At 38.5% G+C, this 20,513-nt stretch overlaps 1 protein-coding gene across 2 annotated transcripts in view; it reads left to right on the top strand.

Moving 5' to 3' along the window:
• IFIH1 (interferon induced with helicase C domain 1) overlaps positions 1-20,513 on the top strand; it is a 36,688-nt gene that overhangs the window by 12,547 nt on the left and 3,628 nt on the right. For both annotated transcript variants that reach the window (XR_012154275.1, XM_073305632.1), the window contains exons 4-13: positions 1,781-1,864; positions 5,938-6,158; positions 7,439-7,652; positions 11,009-11,226; positions 12,760-12,876; positions 13,489-13,612; positions 13,739-13,969; positions 16,157-16,413; positions 18,641-18,790; positions 19,956-20,117. Coding sequence is in view for 1 of the 2 variants with exons in the window: in XM_073305632.1 (XP_073161733.1) it covers positions 1,781-1,864; positions 5,938-6,158; positions 7,439-7,652; positions 11,009-11,226; positions 12,760-12,876; positions 13,489-13,612; positions 13,739-13,969; positions 16,157-16,413; positions 18,641-18,790; positions 19,956-20,117 (1,778 nt within the window). In the remaining variant the exon portion in view is untranslated. The remainder of the gene's footprint in view (positions 1-1,780; positions 1,865-5,937; positions 6,159-7,438; positions 7,653-11,008; positions 11,227-12,759; positions 12,877-13,488; positions 13,613-13,738; positions 13,970-16,156; positions 16,414-18,640; positions 18,791-19,955; positions 20,118-20,513) is intronic.

Below are 20,513 nucleotides of genomic sequence, written 5' to 3'. Positions count from 1 at the left end.
ATAATACCTAAGATTACATTGGCTGAAAAAGAGTAGAAGGGAACATATTTTTTCCTTTTTTCAGTTTTCATACTTTATTCATTTGGCAGCACTTGGTGTATAGGTGTGTTCACTTTTTTTCCTTTTATAGCTATAGTTAGTCAGTGTCCCTACTCTTCCATGCAGAAACAGGTAGGTCTGAAATATGATTGTTTAAAATTTAAAAAAAAAAAAAAAAAGCTGGGGGATTCAGGGGCACGTGTAGTATCAAATTGAGTTAAACACAGTTTCAGAAACTTAGATTTCATGTTGAAGGAGTCTCTTTAAAATTATTTTGGAGAAAATACACTTGCCTTAACAAGTTGTAGTGTGATTACAGCCACAAAGTGTATTTAATTGCTAAGGCCCTGATCCTGCAAACACTTTAGCACATGCCTCTATTAGAGTAGCAACGAAATTATTTTCAGGAGTCATGGAAAATGAGATGAACTATTAACAACTGTAAGTCGGTGGTGTTGTGTGCTGTGCTTTAGCTGTGTTTCACATCAGTGGTAACCAAAGTGGCATAGCCAGATATAAGTGTAGTCAATACAGTGCTTTCGGACCCTGTGGAACAATACTGTGTAAGTATAAGATTTTCACTTAGTTTTTAGACTGATATTTTAGCTTTAATATTAATAAAATGAATATTGTCACATTTGGCTTAAGCTCTGTAGGAGAGGAGCCGTGTCTTCATATTTGCTTAAATAACTGCAAGCATGTGGCACTAGACTAGATTAGGGCCTCTGGATGGTACTGTAATACAAATAATAGGTTTTTTAAATTATTTTACTAAGTTCCAATCAGTTATACCTGTAGAAGTCAATTAAAGGGAGAGAGGTAGGAACTGAACTGGAAAAGGAAAAAGGAAGGAAAAGCAAGGAAAAGCAAATCCAGGTACTGATTTTGTTAATAAGAGGCTTACCAGGCAAGTCTTATTGGAAGTTAGATTTGTCACAGTAAACTTCTGTAACTTGTTAGTCCTTGCTGTTTTTATATATTTCAACAAGATAACCCACAAGAAAAAACATTAAGAAATCTGACAAGATACGTTGTGGAGGCTTTGGGAGTGCAGGGTACATGTGTAAATGATTTTTATGACTGTCCGTTTTGAACGTAATAAATTAGACCAGAAAGCGCTGGTGAACTTTCTGTACACTTTAAAGAACTTTGAGGTCCTACCACGTTCATGTTTAACTTCAACTTCCTGTATTCTGTTATTGTCTGGTTACGTCTGTAGCCTAAAGTGTCATAATAGGTCTCCCAAGGAATCATTTTTACTTCTACAGTTTGCAAACCACAAAGTCTTTAGATTTACTGGGAAATGGGCATCTCCATAGGTTACCAGTGCAGTTCCTCCTCCAGTTCACACAAAGCTAAATGCTGAGCCTGGGTCTGGCCACTTTGAACTCTAAAAGCTGGAAAATTGCCCTATGGGGTAGGCAAGCATTCCCCTGACAGTAGGGAATCCTCCTATGGCATAGCTGATCCTATACCATCTGTACCGCTCCCCCCGGCACACCACAACCTTGGCATAGGGGGCAGGAAGAGCGTGTGCTGGGGCAGGGCTGAATGCTTGGTTCTACCCGAGATTGTCAGCCACCCCAGCCTGTTGCTGCAGCTGACATAACTTTGAGCTCCCCTCAGCTACTCTGCTTTTTTGGCATGCCTTTGTTGAAATATAGTGTTAACTACAAGCATGCAGGGAAATATTCTTATGTCATAAAACATTTAGATTTATTTTTAATGTTATCTTTTACAGAGTCTGATGTCAGTTTGCTCGATGCAAGTGTCAGTTGCTTAAATGAAAGTATGGGCCATAGTAGCAACACAAGTGGTGATACAGGTACAATTTATTTATATTCTAGCAAGCCTGAAATAAGGTGTATGGGAGCAAGCACCTGGGGTGTTCTGTACCAAGAACAACAGTTCCATTGTGAGCTCCAGCCTCGTCTGTAAGCTCTTTGGGGCAAGGACTCTATTTTCACATAACACAGTGGGATCCTGACTGGGGCCTGTGGGCTCTTCCATAATATAATGTGTAATGATATGCGATGTTGTGCCATAAAGTAATTCATCACTTGCCTTTTCTTCAACTTCCCTCAAAGTAAAGCGCATCCCAGAAAAGAGAGCCAGTTTGTGCTCAGCCCCTGAGCAAGACAGTGAGAGGGAACAAGTTTTAGCAGCACTTTGACAGGTTATGTTTTGAGGGATCTAATGGCTAGGGACAAAATTTTTCAGGAGCAGCTGTGTGACTTAGGAGAACAAGTTCCACTGAAAATTAGAGAGACTTGTGTTCCTAAATCACTTAGAGCCAGCTACAGAAAGGTATTTAGGCACCACTGACATTCACAAAACCACTGCTCAGCTGCCACCTGTGTCCCCATGGCACCTAAGTTTCCACTAGTCAATGTTTGCAAAGCTGACTAATTGCTGATACTACCCCACAGCTAGCCAGCTCCTCAGAGCCCTAGCCCCAAAGGGCCCAAAGCAAGATTTCCAAACTAAGAGGGGGAATGCCTTGGGCAGAGATTTGAACCAACATCTCCCCCATTCCAGCTGAGTGCCCTAACCACCAGACTGTTAAGTATTCTGGGGGGTGGCTCTCTCAATCTCTCCTATTGGGACTGTTCCATTTAGTATAAATCACTAAATATTGATTTGGCCAGAGAGAGACTGATTTTATAGCCCACTGGTTAAGGCACTCACCTGAGAGGTGAGGGAGACAGGTTCAAGTCTCTGCTCCAGATCAGATAGAGCAGGGATTTGAACTTGGGTCTACTACATCCCAGTGCCCCACTCACTTGGCTATTCTTGTGCATATGCGCGCTCTCTTCTTTTGTTGCCCCTCCCCCCGGATTTTTTTGTGAGAAAGATCTCTGTTTTGAGGGTGGCACTAGCCTCTGGCCCATCAGTAATGGACTTAAGGCCAAGATCAATAGGAATTAGGCACCTAAATAACTTTGAGGCTCTGGGCCCTAAGCCCTGCCCCTTTCCTGTGCATTTCATTCCCAGCTAGTTTAGATGGCTCTCTGCTCAGCTTGCTGGTTTCTGAGGATCGCCTCCTTAGGTACCTCACTCTCTCTATACAATACATAGCCTAGGCACCTAACTCAGGGCTGAGAATTCAGGGTGCCTCGGGGTTAAGCAGTGCAACATGAGCAGAGCAGTGCCTAAGTATCTTTGTGAATCAGATCCTTAGCCACTTTTGCAAATCACATCCTAGATCTTGCAAATGGATCTGCCTATGCAGAGCTCTGTTGCCTTCAAAGGGAACCTTTTTGTCTTTAGGGATCTAGCGCTATTAAAATTTGCCTCTCTCTCCCCTTTGTGTGGGGGCTGGGAACAATCTGGGTCTCCAAATATAACCAGCTGACACAATCTGTTTAATAAAACCAACATAAGGGATTCATGAAACCAATATTAATAATATGAAACCTTCATAATTGCGCTTGATCCAACACCAGCTGAAGTCTATGAAAAGATTCCCATTGACCTCAGTGGGCATTGGGTCAGGCCATTGTGATATATATGTTCAAAATGTACAAACATTAATCACTCAAGGTATGGGATAAAAGGTGGGGTTTTAAATTTTTTTATTAATGTGTTAACTTGTTGAAGGTGACCCCTGGGGTTCACCAGGACCAGTTAACACTTGTTAAAATTCAGCTTGCTCTGTCTACAGTAGGGTTTTTAAAAGATGTTCATTAAAATATGCTTGCTAACACAGTTCTTTAAAAACAAACAAACCATAGTTTATTCTCATCTAGCAAATTTTGTGAGGCCAATATTAGAGCTAAGGAGAGAGAGACCTCCTGCTAATGACAGAGTTTGGTATTTTAAATGAGTGTCAACGGCTCTGTAATACTGTCATCAGTGGTTTACTAATAGTGTTTACTGTAGTGAAGCTTGTGTCCTTCACTTACATTTGATGGCAGTTTGATATTCAAAGATCATTTTTCTTAAAAAAAAATAAAATTAAGAAATGGAGGTTAGGAAAAGGATGCAAAGCACGGAATACTGATCGTGTGAGTAGACCCAACACAGCAATTCATATGAGCCTTTCAGGGAAACCGCTAACTGGGAGAAAAGGACATAGCATAAAGGATGTTCTTTAAAATTTTTTTAAATCTATATGTTTATCAAAAGGGAGGAAAAAAGATACAGAAGAAAGAGAAACATTTTTCTAAAGCGGTTAGATTAGTTTGAGGATTTCAAGACATTGAAAGTTAACCAAACAGACAGGTGATATGGTGCTAGTTTCAATATGATTATTGGGTTTAGCCAAGCAGAAAGCAAACAAATGCACTTCCTCAAAACGGAGCAGTAGTAGTTAGATGACTACAGCCAAGCACTCTCTAGTGTGAATTTTCCTTTGCTCAGATAGTACTGCACTCAGATTAAAAGATAAAACAAGCGAAAAACACTTAGAAATGGAACCTGAATGTTTCCATCAGCAGTCTTTTCTCAAGGTTCATTAAATTCTGTTAGTTTAGTTTTATTTAATGGAATCAGATACAAAAATGGGACACATTAGACACAAAATAAGTAACAGTGATGTTAAAAGCCCTGCAATTCTTTGTGTAGTGATCTCATCAGACAATGAGAGCAGGGTGTGGGGTTTGTTTTTGTCTAGTGAAATAGTGTCTTTATCTTTGCTGTGGAATGTAAGCACTTTGAGAACATATACAGAGAGTTCTATAAAAGTATGGTTGAAAATAAAATAAATCTTAAATGTATATACAATAGTGTAGAAATAAGTTCTGCCTTTTAAAATGCAGTAAATTAATACAGATCAACTCAAAGCTTGATCCTGTTCCTGCTGTCTTTGTGCTGTGAGATTAGCACTGAGCCCATAATGTCACTCAGATTATGTCTACACTGCAAACTCAGGTGTGGTTGCACTATACTCATGTTGCTAGCCCTCGCTGCTGCATCTATGCCACTCTTTTCAGCCATGCTAGCATGGATAGGCCTGCCTGTGCGGCAGTCACACCTCAGATAGCACTGTAGACATACCCTTGGGAGGCAAGTGAAGATGGGATTGTAGCATGGGTAGGCATACCTGTGCTAGCTTTAATCTAGCTAGCCTGGGTGACAGCAGTGAAGCCGTGGCGGTAATGTAATTCATGTGGGATTATACATATCAATGAAAGGTTAGCAGTATTTCAGGAGACGTAGATTTCCAGAATCTTGCCTACTTATTATGGACCAAATCCTTGGTCCTGCACAAAGCCCAAATAAATGGGATTTGTGAGGGGGGGATTCTATGGCGGCTGACTGAATACAGAGCAGCAGTAGAGCTGTACAAAGGCTTCTACCGCCCCCGAGCTGCCTTAGCATCTCCAGTTACTATACTCCCTTCTCATACAGTGGTTTTGGTGGTGGATTCTCAATTTGTGGACCATGCACCGAAAAGCTTTGCTTCATGCTTAGACAGACAGAGTCCTCACAGAGCCCTGTGGTATGCAGAGATTGTTTCCTTTAACATCCATCAAGTAGAACTATACTAACTCACAGCATTCGAGGACTTACTTCCACTGCCCCTACTTGTGTTGGACGATCTGGCTCTATAGGTGTTAAGTAATAAATTAACATATAACTAGCTTTGCCTATTTCCTGATTATGTTTATTCTGAACAAGCTTCTGACTGGGCTGCTTTTCAACCCAGGAGTTCCTTAGATGAATTAAAGTAAAACTTTTGGACATGTCCAGTTATCTACGCCAAACTTTTCTGTTAGTATAAGAGAAATTGTTCAGATTTGCACAAGACAAAAGCAGTTACGTGGAGAGGTCTTTATTTTACTCGGAAAACATATGTCATATTTAAATTTGCATTATATTTAAACTTTTCACGTTATTTGTAGAATTTGCTGGTGATTTCCTCTATTCATCCGTTGTATTTTTCCATCCTCTTAGATGAGGACGATACGGACAAAGGAGCTTCCCCTGAACCAGAGCTGATTCTCAGAGATTACCAGATGGAGGTTGCAAAACCAGCACTGAATGGGGAGAATGTTATAATATGTCTCCCTACAGGCAGTGGTAAAACCAGAGTGGCTGTTTACATTACCAAAGATCATTTGGATAAGAAGAAAAGAGCATCAGAGCCTGGAAAAGTTATAGTACTTGTGAATAAGGTATCCTGTACCATTATAACAGGAATAGCAGATTAAAGCTTTTTGCATTATTATAGAAATGTGTGGCTGGAAGGGACCTTGAGAAATCATCTAGTCCAGTCCCTGAGCTGAGGCAGGGCCAAGTATACCATGTTAATATCGATCTTTTAAATTGAGCACAAATCATAATGCCAATAAACTCTTTGAATCGAGCTATGTTTAAGAGGACACTGATCCAGATTCTGATCTCCATTACGCTGGTGTAAATCCAAAGGATTCCCATTTACATCAGTACAACTGAGAAGCTAATCTGCCCTATCAATTATATAGAGAAAAAAAAATTACCGTTATCTGTGTTACTAAGAACAGTTTAGATGATTAAAATTGAAAATATTATTTAAAAAATGTCTGTTTCATCATTATGATATTTTATACCTGAGTTTGATAATGAAGGCCATCTCCTGGATTTTGCTTTTCTTTGTAGCAATTTTTAGCCAGTTTTGCTAAGTGGTTCTGTTGAGGAAGAACAAGTTTACGTTTACAGCACTGCAATGGAATGTGTAAATTCAAACTGTTCTCACTGACATTTTAAAATACTATACAAATATTTCTGTTCCCATTAGAATTGTGTAAATAAACAAAAAAGTACAGCCTATATACCCTTAACTTAAAAAATATTTAAATTGTCAGTGTGTCTTTAAGATCTATTTGTTAAAATATTTTTCTAGAGTTTAATAAAATATCTGTATTAAAATTTTTGGTGGATAGATTTTTTTTTTTACCACATTATTAGGGGCATAAAAGGGGGGTGGGAAACATGCCCCTAAATAACTAATTAATGAAACCTTTGGAAGATTTTTCATTCCTGATGTAAAAATCTGGTAAACCCACTCTCATAAAAATATAGTACAGTCCTTAGTACAGTACTTGGCATTGGGCATTTTCCACTGTCTCTGTAGCACAAAATACCCAAGGTCTGTAGTATTATAGGCATTAATAATTCTGTCTAGATTGGGGTATATTCTCCTCACTGTGCGTGTACTCTGTATTCTGTTAATGCCAATGGGTATTTTGTGTGCTTAGAGAAGAAATTTACCCCAAAATATGTAGTAAAAGTATGGGTGTATCCGGTGTGACAAGCTCATATAAAACGCCAGGGGATACTGTTACAGAATAAATACTGGTTTACACAGAATAGAAGTTTTTTAGCTAACAATCATTTGATGTATGATATGCATTTAATAGAATTAATTCTGCGTGTCCTGTGTAGTTCAAATTCTTCTCTGGAAACTTTTATTCAGGTACCATTAGTGGAGCAGCATTTCAGAAAAGAGTTCAACCCATTCCTGAAGCGCTGGTATCAGGTTACTGGATTAAGTGGTGATTCTCAGCTGAAAATCTCATTTCCTGAAGTTGTAAGAAAAAATGATGTCATTATCAGTACTGCCCAGATCCTTGAGAATTCACTGCTGAATGCAACCACAGAAGATGATGAGGAAGGTGTCCAGTTATCAGGCAAGTTTTTCACTCTAGGTTTTCTTTTGGGGATTTAACATGTGGTTCCTTTCCAGAGTGTCAGTGTGAAAAAGGCATGTTTCTCACTGCTGTTTTTCTAATTACTAACCTGGCAAACTCAACCTGGGCTGTGAGAGTCAAGATGGATTCTTGTCCTCTTGTGCACCATCACCAGGAATAAAAATTTTGGCAGCCAAATTAGACAGAGTGATACCTTTGCATCTCCATTCCCTTCAATGTGTTTGCCAAAGTGAACTGACTGGAATAACAATTCTGTGGATGATACAAAAGGGAATAGAATCCAGCTGACGAAATTTTAGCTGTATTGATCCATTAGCAATGATGGGCAAAAAACAGTAAGAACTTTATTTTAGTTAAGTAGATATGACTAAATACAGAATAGGAACCACTTTGTTTTGAGTGTTAAGATATCGTTTTTACATAGTCACTTTTCAAAGCCAAATTGTACTTGAGTCCTTATCTGTTATATTCCTTTACACACACACACACAGAAATGGGATTGCTCCACATCACAACTCTGTGAGGTGGGCAACTATAACAATATCCCATTGTTGGAGAAACAAAGGTCCACAGAAGTTAAGCTACTTGCCCAAATTAATAATGGATCTGTGTGGGGAATGGGAAGGAATTCTCCTATTTCCCAGCAATAGACCAGCCGTGGAGCTACAGCAAGGGCCTGACTCTATTGACTTTAGTGGGGCCACGATTTCACCCAAGCTGTGGATCCTGCCACATGTGTTATACCAATAAAATAAAAATCAGCAGGATCTTATTAAAGGGAAAAAGGCAAAATACCACATTTATTGTGAATACAGAAAGAATCATAGTAAGCAGTTAGTTATAGCTATAACATTCCATTCAATCTCATATTTATTCACACACACACACACACAGAGGTTCTGCAAGGTTGTTATCATAGTTACCAGCCTTACAGTTGCTCATGCCAAGCCACTGGCCAGGTGGCCTGGACATGAGGAGGGAGCAGGGCCTTGTCAGATGCTCATCTGATGCTCCTGGAAGTTGGTTTGCAGAATCAGACCCCAAAGTTCTCACTTTCTAGAGTCCATTTTTATAGGAATTTCTTCCTATGCCAGTCTATGGGAATTGCTTCATCATGCTGTTGCTGAATCAATCAGCAGATAGCACATTCCTGATGGCTCCGTGCTGCTAGATGTTATCTTGTTCTTTGGTTCTCCCATTCTTGAGGCTGTTGGGTGGATTCCAGTCTGCCCTCCAGGGGGGGTCCTCTGGTTATTTCCACTTGACGACGCCTTCAGCCGATGGACACTGGATTCTTAGGCTGGCACCTCCCTGATCATTCAGTTATTATCCATACCAAGCATCCATCCACATACATCCTCTATCTCTATTTTAATCACAATTAATACAACAAAAGGGTGGGGAGTCTCTGGGTACTGTTTCTGTTGTTACGGAGTATTGCTTTTGAGTCTCTCTCTGTGTGAATTGCTTTGAGAACAGACTCTGTCTTAGAATGTACTAAAGCAATTAGCAGCTTGCAAGTTTCACACACAGAGGGAGAGAAACAGTACCAAAAACCAAGAGACCTCTTAATTAGTAATACCCTGGAATTTAAACTATGGGGAATCAAACTCATTTGTGATTTTAATACAGAACTTCTTTAATATGATCCAACACATGTAGTCTCCAAATCATGTGCCCCATTTCCATAGGAGAAATGCACCTATTCTGGTAGGCTAGGCCCCTCTGAATAACAACAGTAATGTCCTCCAAAATATACAGGTTCCAAGTGGAAGGGCAAAATAGGTATTATAAGAATCCAATTCAGGAGACTCTGAGAACCTGCTGGTACTATAGGAATAGTCCTGCAATACTTAGGGACAAAGCAGAATGGGCTGTCCACGAGCCCATTTTGACCTACTGGGCACTGTGTGAGGACATACACATCTCCTCAGTGAATATATAGCACAAGCTAATCTCCTTTCCTAAGGTAAAGTGGCTGTTATTCATTCTCAACATCTCCTCCCTTGCTCCTCATATTTTCTCATGACCTTTTTAAACAGAAGTCTTAAATTTCACTCCACTGCCTGCATATGCAAATAGAATAGGGAGATGTTTTATGTCTGTGATTGCCACCCTGTGATTTTAAAATAGTACAGAGCATCCTTGACACAGTCCCTTTTCTAACGGTAGAGTACTTCATGCTTCTGCTCTGCATTTTTGTAGCAGCATTGCCAGTTACGGAGCACCCCTTCTTGGCCGGGGGTGCTTCTGCAGCACCTTCACTCTGTTTCCTCTCTTTTGGGTCCCCTGTGGAACTCCCCACAGCCTTTCTCAGGACTTCCACCAACCCCTTCCTGGGGCTGAGTTAATAGCCAAAAGCAGTTCAAATGGTCTTCATTGTCTCAAATATAAAGTTCATTACAGCAAGACAAAAGTTCATACTCCTCTCCAGTTATTCTGCCACAGGTGGAACTCTTACCCTGCCCCAGACTGTTTTTCTTGGAGCTGCCGATCATGTACTTCCTAGTGGGAGCTCAGCATTCGGGTCTGGCTTCCGTCTCCATGGTGGTGCATTCTCTGTTCTGAAGGAGAAGGCAGCATATATACTGCCCTTCTTCAGAGAGCTTCCCCCCGATTTCCTGGAGAGAAAGGAGCCCTGCCCCACCCTACATTACAGGGCTTCTGGTCCCTGCCTTTTTTTATTCCAAAGTCTCTGGAACAGGGTCTTCCAGCCACCTCTGGTCTTGAAAAACAAGCAAACAATATCTAATTATCCTCAGTTTCCCCAATTACAAGACACTGGTGACGATACAGTAACTTAACATTTCTGTATTCTTTCCAGTGTATTTCTTCTGTATATAGCTTTCCCTCCTCCCCCTCTTTTTTTTTTTTTTTTTAAGGGGAAAAAACCTCTGTCTGCTTAGACTGTGAGCTTCTTGGGCAAGGCCATCCATTCCTGAATGTCTGGAAAGCATTTAACACATCATAGGTGCTCCCATAAATAAATAATAAAGCACAGTTTGTTGAACACATGGTTAAAAAAGTGTGTTTCTGGGGTTCATTCTTGCAACAACAAAAGGCAGTTTATATAATGTAAAAAAAATACTTTGCACTTTAATAGTGCTGTTTCAAACAGATTTCAAAGCACTTTACAATAAATACATAAACACAACCCTCCAGGGATATTGTATGAAATTTACTTTCTTTTAAAGCAGATATATTTTAGATCCCAAACAGATTGACAAGTCCCTCTTCATTAGTGGCATGGTATCCTTTGCTGTAAGAGGATTGATTTACTCCAGTACTGCATTCAAAGGAAATCTTAACCGTTTTGTACTGGATGTGTTTTCCAGACTTTTCTCTCATTATTATTGATGAATGTCATCACACCCAGAAGGAAGGCGTCTATAACAATATAATGCGACGTTATTTAAAAGAAAAGATGAAAAACAATAAATTCAGAAAAGAAAACAAACCCCTGATTCCACAGCCTCAGATCCTGGGACTAACTGCTTCACCTGGCGTGGGAGGGGCAAGAACTCCTCAGAAAGCTGAAGAACATATTCTGAAAGTAAGTAGCCCTTAAAGCTGCAAATCACCAAGAGGCTATTATCTTATTCAAGCAAAATTCCTACTGAAGTCAGTATTTTGCTCTAAATGAATCCCCTAATTTTTGGTGGGTACGTAGGCCTGATTCTGTAAACCTCATAAGTAAGTTGTCCCTTTGAAGTTAGTGAAATCATTTGCCTGAGTAAGGATTTGCAGGATCTGGTAAATAGATAGGATTGGCTTCACTTTATTATTAGAAACTTACAGATCCCATCAGTGCTCTGAAAATTGGAGAGTACTGTCATGTCCTGTAGGAACATGTTTATTAGATGCGTTTTTTAGAGCTGCTGAGGCATACATTTGGGTGGGTTGAAGAAGGTGGGAAACAATCCAGTAATACTTAAACAGGCAGCAATTGTTATGTGAATAGAACAATAAGCAAGCAAAGGTGTAAATTTCTAACAATTAGAACTTCTAATTAGGTAGGAAGAATGGGGAATTTGCATAAGATGATTCTGGAGACAATGGCCAACTTCTGCTCTTATTTACACATCTGTAAATCCTGTGTAACTCTATTTTAAATGGACTCCATTGGAATTATATTGGTGAAACAAAATGCAGAATTTTGCCCAATGCCTGAGTGCAATATCTAGGCGAGCCAATTACTGTTGAATAGGCATATCCTATAAGAAGCAGCTGTATTGTCTCAAGCCAGTTAGAGTAGGAAGAATTATGAGGTACTTTTTAAAAATACATCCACTTGATATCTTGGAGAAAACCAGAAAAAACTATATTCATCATCTGTATTGAAAACTTAATAAATAGGATGTTTGTTTTTGGTTTAATTTTTGTTGAAGAAATATTGCAATTCAGATTTCTAGACTCTTGCAAATAGATTGCTACTGCTGATGTCATTTACCCTTTGTTTTCTACATTCATGAAGATATAAATGTTTCCATTTATCGTCACTGAGATTAATATAATAGAGAGAAAATATTTTCTTACTGAAAATCTCAAAAGTGAAAAAAAAATCTCTATCTGTGCAGTTAACAGGCAAATGTCTACATGTTTCATGTTCCAAAAAGGTCCAGGTCCAGCTGTGTCTTTTATAATTACACTCTGAAACCCAATTTCCTATATTTCACTTTATTATCCTACGTGTATCCAAAGTCTTTTTGATCTTGATTTTTCATGTCTAAATCTTGATGTACTTTTTTTTCCCTCATCTCAAATGCCCGTTTTGCAATCTAAGCTGATAGTTACATTTGTTTGCTTTTTGTTTGTTTCCTCTGTACAGGAAGGCTCATCTTTGATTTACGGTGTGGTTCGATTAGCTTATCTCAGATGCTTTTCACACATATCTTTACATTTTGCACAACTATATAGGATACATAGGATGTGCACACTGCCTTTCTAAGGAAGAACTTAAATTAGATCAGATACCATGTTAAAACATGTATATAAATAAAGAAGGCACAGTATACTCATCCAACTGTTTATGTAGAATAACTCATAAAATATATGAAAAGTAAAACAAAAATCTTTCTCCTTCCAGATTTGTGCTAATCTTGATGCATATAGACTCATGACTGTTGAAGAACATGTCCCCCAGCTGAAAGATCAGGTGAAGGAACCACGTAAGAAGTTTGTGATTGCAGATGACAAAAGAAGGGTATGATGTTTTTGTTTTTTGTTTTTGCAAAATCTAAGCAGAAAAGTACATTCATCTTTAAAGAGGTATTGATAAAGGTTAAGAGTCAAGGTTTTTTAGGCCAATATTATTGCCCTGTAGGTTGATAGTGATCCACAGAATTTCTACTCATCCAACAATAAATGAACTCTTTGGAAAAAGAAACAAAATTTATATATGTTGAAATTAATGACACACTGTATTTCTGTAGATGAATGTCAAGTTGAATGTAAAATTTTTCTTTCCTTTTCAAAAGGGCTTTGGTTGCTCCTATATTTTTGAGATAACAGAAAGAATATTATTAATTTTGGGTCATAGTTAAAGTTGTGTTTTGAGGAAATTTGCATTACTTTATACTCATTAGAAATGTATTATGTGAACAGTATAATATTTATGATGTCCTGAGCTATTCATTTCCTTGGCTTTAAGTGTTTAGATAAGCAAGTACCTTCAGCAATCTTAATTGTTTTCTGAAACAAATTTTTGTTTTCGGAATTTCCTGTAGACAATATTAAACTGAAAAGGTCAGTCCGTTTTTGTTGCTGACAGAATAACGATTGTAAGTTTAATTACTTTTTATCCATGTGCTTTTAGGATCCCTTTAGAGAGAAAATTACAGAAATCATGACAGAGATTCAAAATTATTGTCACCTCAACCCAACATTTGAATTTGGAACTCAGCCCTATGAACAGTGGGCAGTTAAAGAGGAGAAAAAAGGTATTAAAAATACTTTAACATAAATGCATCATGATTTTGGACTTTGAGGGGTGTTTTAACCATCTGTGTGTGCAGCCATACAAACAGACACAGATACAGATGTGTATATATATGTTCTGTTTTTAGCTGCAAAAGAAGAAAACCGTAAAGAACGTGCTTGCGCAGAGCATTTAAAGAAATATAATGATGCCCTGCAAATTAATGACACTATCCGAATGATCGATGCATACAACCACCTCAATAACTTCTATAAGGAGGAGAAAAGCAAGAAAACAACAGTAAATGAAGACGATGCTGATGAACCAGTAGCATCAAAACTAGATGAAACAGATAAGTTTCTGATAAAGTTATTTTACGGTGAGCATGCACTATACGGTGATACTTAGTAAAATCTGAAATCCATGCAGCTGACTAGTATACACTGCTGACATTGTAATATGTGATTTGCATGGGTACTTATTAGTTCATAGACACTTTTATGGGATTCAGTGCTATAGGGTTTGTATGTCACAGTATACTGTATAAAATATATTAAACACCCTGTCAGCATCATATGATATTTTCATGTCCAATGGTATAGTCCGTTATACGAAAATATATTCTCATATTCAAGATTTTGCATATTTCTAATACAAGCTCAGGAGATCATTTACTGCATATCAACCAGAGTCTGTCAGGTACTTGAAGTTTCTGGGGATTGATAATTGTGAAACATACAGTCTCTCATGTCTAGGTCACTGGTGTGAATCCAGTCTAGGTTGATGACTGAAACTTATTGCTGTCAGATGGTGGTTTGATGGGCTATGCAAGGTTCTTCATCCATAATCATTAAATCCTCTGCCCTTCTTCTCAGGCTGCCAACAAGAACAACAGTGATTGCTAATTGTAGGGGTGGTTCTGTCATGTGGATAGTTGTTTGGTAGTCTCGGCCTGTTGCAGCTAGACTAACATTTTTTAGTGCAATAAATAAGGCAAGCTATGCTTCTGATTTGTTATGGCTCTTTGAATTCAAACCATTGTGCCAAAAAAACCACACACCATATTTTTACTTTTCATTCAGAGGAGAAAGTTCTGATTATTGTTAATATAATTACCATAGACCTCACTGGGAACAGGATCAGACCAACTGAAAATTTGGACCAAATCCTAGTTGCCTTCTAGAATTTAGAAGTATGTGTTGTGTTGTGTTCTTTGTTGCTATAAATACAAACCCTCTGTGCCTCCACCACCACATATGCACACGTCATAGAAAGCCAGGAAAAATGGCTTCCCAATAGAAATGGCTTTTTACTAAACATACAGTGTACTGGAAATCTGGGGGATATTCTACAGAGAAAGGGCCCTGTCAAATTAGGTCCCAAAATTTAGGTTTTGTGAAACCATGCTGCAAAGCCAAACTTACAAATATTTATTGTAAAATGTTTAATAGCATCTAAAATATGCCTGGTCCTTACAGAATATAGATAACAAACGTTATTGTAGATAAGCCTCAAAGAGACAATAGGCACAATAGTCACAGTAGAAATGTTTGATATATATATTTTTTAAACTTCCAATGGAGGAAGGGTTATATTTAAAGGAAACCCCTTCAAATGTTTGCAGCCTGAACATGTCAACATCGGGTTAATATCTGAGAATTAGAAAGTTAAACGGCTCAGAAAGTAAAACTTAGTAGACTAGCCTATTTTTCATTGCCAAAAGTGAATGAAATTCAAAGAGCATAACGAGGGAACAGTAAATTAAAAATCTATTCCATTTTATTACGGAAGGTGGCATTAGTGACACTGGGAATGAAATTTATGTTTACATTAATTTTTCTCTGTTTAAGACACGGGATTGCCTATGGGAGGTGGTCCTTACTGTAGATTTCACTGTGTAATGGTTTTAACTAATTAGAGGGACAAAAGAAACTTGTCATACCTCCAATATTTGATTACATTCTAAGACAGTATTAATAAGTCTCATTCCCTCAAAGAAGCACATTATGTGTGATGGAATTCACTATACACTCGTCCCATCCTATGGCAAACATATCGTGTAATGACAAGTCTAAGTTCATTCAGCTGAAACTGTACCTAACATACTTCGCATTCCTCTGTAAGGCACTGAACGCATAATGTTTTTTTCAGACAATAAGCCAAACCTCGTGCTTCGTACATGCAATGGAAATTGTCCGTGCAGGGTATCCTTACAAGAGTGCCTCAGTGGGCATGGCCTCTGTCCTCTCAAAGCCACCACCCCACAAATGCACTCCAGTTGTAAGGTCCCGTGTGTCTTGATGTAGGGATTTTTAACATAAAGCCTGCCAACACTTCTCAAGCTGTTTGGTAGATTAGTACAAGGGTTAAGTGTTGTTTATACTTGACACCCAAAAAATGTTGTAACATAAAGTAGTTTGTAAGGTAAATTGCTGTGTCCCAGCCCTTCATACTGTGGTGTGAATTAGCTTGAATGGGAGAAATATAAACTCTCTCTGCTTTTTGACTTTTCTAAAGCATTTATTTACATGATGGCATCTTGTTCATTTTATATTTATTTTTACAGCAAAAAAGAAACAGCTGAGAGAGTTGGCTGGAAAGCCAGAATATGAAAATGAGAAGCTGACACAGTTGCGAAACACCTTAATGGAGGAGTTCACAAAGACTGATGAAGCTAGGGGAATTATCTTCACAAAGACTCGGCAAAGTGCATTTGCCCTTTTTCAGTGGATTAAGGACAACACAAAATTTGAAGAAGCAGGAATTAAAGCTCACTACCTTATTGGAGCTGGTCATAACAGTGAATTTAAACCCATGACTCAGGTAACTAGAACAGAAAATGTAATTATAGGAGTGGTGTTAAAAATGTGTTTACATTTAAAGGAGGCAGCTTGTCTTAATTGTTAGAGCAGAGGACTGGGAGTCAGGAGACCTGAATTCTAGTCCCATGTCTGTGTCTGACTTTGTGCGATCTTGTTCAAATCACCTACCTGCTTTGTGACTCATTTCTCCATCTGAAGAGTGGGAGCACTCATAGCTACCCTTTGTAAAGCACTTTGAGAGGCTTAGTTGAAAAGCATTACATAAGTACAAAGTCTATTCATATTTTAAAATACATTTGTTGAAAACTAGGCCACCCCTCCCTCACTTATGAGCTGAGTCCTGAGATCAGAATTCTGAGCTGTCTTCACTGACAAAAAAGGGGTGTTGTTACCATGTTACAACTAACGCTCCATTAGCTATCATGCAGTACAAATATAGTGGAGACAAAGCACTGTAGCCAAGGACGGCAGAAGGTATAGTGCTGATCTTGCTACCTCCTGGTGTAAATTCCAAGTGCCTGGTCTCCTCTTAATTAACTCACTCTAAAATTCTATCATGCATTAGTTATCTCATAACAAAACACCTTTGTGTCAGTGAAGACAAGGCCCACGGTTCCCCTAGAAGAGATGATCTTACAAAGGTCAAACGAGCAGGGATTGTTGGGAATTCATGGAAGAACCCAGAACTCTGTGTTAAGGGTCCCTACTGCAAACACCACCAAGAGCAGCAGTTAATGGTGCTACTCACAGCAATGAGAACTATCCCCAAATGTGTTCAAAGGATTGGGCTCACAGTAAGTAAGGTAGATTTCAAATAATGGGCAGAATTCCACTTGGCTGACACTCAGTACAAGCCCACTGACATCAATGAACTGACTTCTGTCATTTGTTACATCTGTACATACCCTTGCATTCAGTGGGGCAACCTGGGCAGGACAGACCTGGGCCCTTTATATATATTCTGGCACTAAAGTGGAATATTAAACTCATTTTTGTAAGATACAATTTTAAAGAATAAATTGTATTTTAAGAGACAAAAATAATACCTATTGTCATATTTAGTATTAAATTGAAAACAAAAGAGTTGTAATGTTATTGACCTCTCTCTGTTCCTTGTATTGCTGTTTATTTAATTTGCATAGGCCCATATGCTTCACACCATGTCTGGATAATTATTGAATGAGAAATTGCCAAAATTCACAATGAATATTATTCACAATGAATCACTCAGTTTGGTTTACTTCGTGCTATTCTGTTTGTTGACTGTGCTTTCTTTGTGACTTTCTGCAGCCAAAAATGATCAGATTTCAAAAATGAATGTTCTAATTGCCTAAATTTTCCCCTTGTATTCCTGTTCTAGCTCCCAATGAGACTGTCATTTCAGCACTTTAAAAAAAAAGTGTGGTTTACATGCTAGACAGAACCAATTTACATCAGGGTTTCTCAGTTTAAAAATATGTTAGGAATTGTTCCCTCAGAGACATGATTCTGGTTTATATGAAGATTTTTTCAATATGGTATAATGATAAAAGAGCAAACAGAGCTTTTCTTTGAAAGCCTCTAGATTCTAAAGTTGAACAGAGCACGTAGAAAGATTTCAAAAGATGTCACATGTCCTTGTACACAAGATTGTTTTGTTCTAAAAGCCTGATCAGTGCTCCAGTGTTTTCATTGCCAGGTCATTATGCTGTTTATCTAAAGAGGAAAATTTTACATTAAAATGTTATAAATCTGATAGGGAAATTAAAAAAGCCTTTTGGGCCTGATTATGGAGGTGCTGAGCCCAATCACTCCAGTTGAAATCAGCGATGGTGGCAGATGTTCACAGCACCTCTGAAAATCAGGACCTTATGTTTTTTTCTATCAGTGCTGCTGTTAATGACAGAAAAAGAACCGGTATTGTCCAACCCCTCTGACACCTAGTTCACTAGCATTATAGGGTGAAATTTTCCACATTTGGGCACTTAATATTAGGTGCTTAAATAAAAGTGACCTGATTTTTTTTTTCAAACTGTGCATCTACAGTACCCATTTAAGTCAGTGGTGTAGTTTCTTATCCCCTTAGAAATGCATAAATATGGTGCCTAATATTAAGTGCCCAAGTTTTCAAACTTTGGCCATAATTCACTGAACTTTTTAAAGAAAGGAAAGGGTGACTAGTTTTACTTTCTGGAAGTTAACACTGAAAGTTAATATATTGAATCGAATTCATGGAATTGTTTTTACAGAATGAACAAAGGGAAATCATCAGTAAATTTCGTGCTGGGAAAGTCAACCTACTAATTGCTACTACTGTGGCTGAAGAAGGCCTGGATATCAAAGAGTGTAACATAGTCATCCGCTATGGTCTTGTCACCAATGAAATAGCTATGGTGCAGGTATGTCAGTTTACAACATGAGTCTTTTTTTTTTTTAATATGGTTTGTATTTTGGGGTGTGTTTTTGTTGTGGTTTTAAATAAGGTCACCATTTCTCATTGTCGTGTCTAAAAAACAAAACAGCTTTTTTCTCTGAAGAGGAAGATTGGAGGTGATACACAGGAGCTATGCACTCTCTGACAGTTGTTTCAGATGATGATTTTTAGAATTGTACATATCCTATTTGGAGCAAATCTTGGGACCCTTATGGACTAAGGGGAAGGTGCTTAGAGAGGTGTTCTACACAGTTTTATACTAAGGCCATTTCCATGAATCACCCACTGTCTGTGCACAGTGTGACGTTCACCCAGGTGCGAAGTGCCTGGTCAAAGCTCTTCACAATATTTAAGATCTGTGGTGGCCCTTCCTGAAGATAGGAGGGAGGATGGGCAGAGAAAACATGAAGGGCTGGCCTTTGCTCCCTTGTACCATGTTGGAGAAGGAGCTCCAGAAGGAGAAGTGTACCGCCTGCTTCTGTTGATTTAATGAGCTTTCATTCTAACTCTCCCCCCCCCACCCCCTGCAAAGATAAATGACAAAGGATTTTTAGTGAAAAAAATTCCAAATCGTTCACTGACAATATTATTTATTTGTATTGCATCGGAACCTGGAGGCCCCAGCCCTGGTGTGCTAGACACAGTACAAATAGATAACAAAAGACACCCTTGCTCAGAAAAGTTTACAATCCAAGTAATTAACAGAATACAGTATTGTGAAGGCATTTGCCATGGTAAATATCACATGCAAAGGAACACTTACATCCCAAAATGCCTCTGTGTCAATGCTAGAATTTTATGTGTGAACTAATATGGGGTTTGTGTGTGCAGCACTTTATGGGGTTTTTTCGGGCTCTAAGCTTTTGTCTCATGATCCCTTTAGCACCATATCTCCCTAACAGCCACATGCTAGGTGTTTTATCTTTAATGGCCCTACAGAAGCAGCCCAGAGTATTAGAATGCTGTTTATCCAAAAGCCAGATGAATAATCTTTAACTGCAGATATACTGCACAGGGATTCTTATTCTATTAACTTCAAGTAAGAAACACTGAACATCTTTAGTTTACATGAATATGGCCGCGCGAAGGGCTGTGCAGGATTTCTAACCCATGTTTCTTGCAAACTGCAGGCCCGGGGCCGAGCTCGAGCTGATGAGAGCACCTATGTACTGGTGGCATCAGGTGGATCGGGAGCTGTTGAACGTGAAAATGTTAATATATTTCGTGAGAAAATGATGTATAAAGCTATTCAACGTGTCCAAAGGATGAGACAGGAGGAGTATTTAAATAAGGTATTGCCTCTGACTCCTACTTTGTCTTATAAAGAGAAACAGGTCTGTTTCTCAAAGACTGAAAGGAACGCGTCAACACAAAATCTTATTAAAAAAAAAAAAAGTTAAATGTAGTGTCTGGTACTACAGTTGCCCCCAATTCCTCATGCCAGTAGTTATTGTTTTACAGTCACATTGACCTGTTTTTAAAAGAACATTTTCTCTTTCCTGTTTATGATGTTAGAAAAACACACACAAACTAGATGTAACTGACTCTGAACAAAGTAAAGTAACTGAAAATTTGGAGAAAAATACTGTTCTCAAATCTCTGACAGTCATTTTAGGAGTTACTTTTAACAAGAAGAGCCAGACATAAATTGTTGGGCAAAAGAGTGATTTTAAAGTTGACTGTGTCCT

Source organism: Lepidochelys kempii, chromosome 11 (genome assembly GCF_965140265.1).
Source record: "Lepidochelys kempii isolate rLepKem1 chromosome 11, rLepKem1.hap2, whole genome shotgun sequence".
NCBI lineage: Eukaryota > Metazoa > Chordata > Testudines > Cheloniidae > Lepidochelys > Lepidochelys kempii.
Note: the sequence above shows the minus strand (reverse complement) of the source record. Positions and strands in the feature narration are given on the sequence as shown.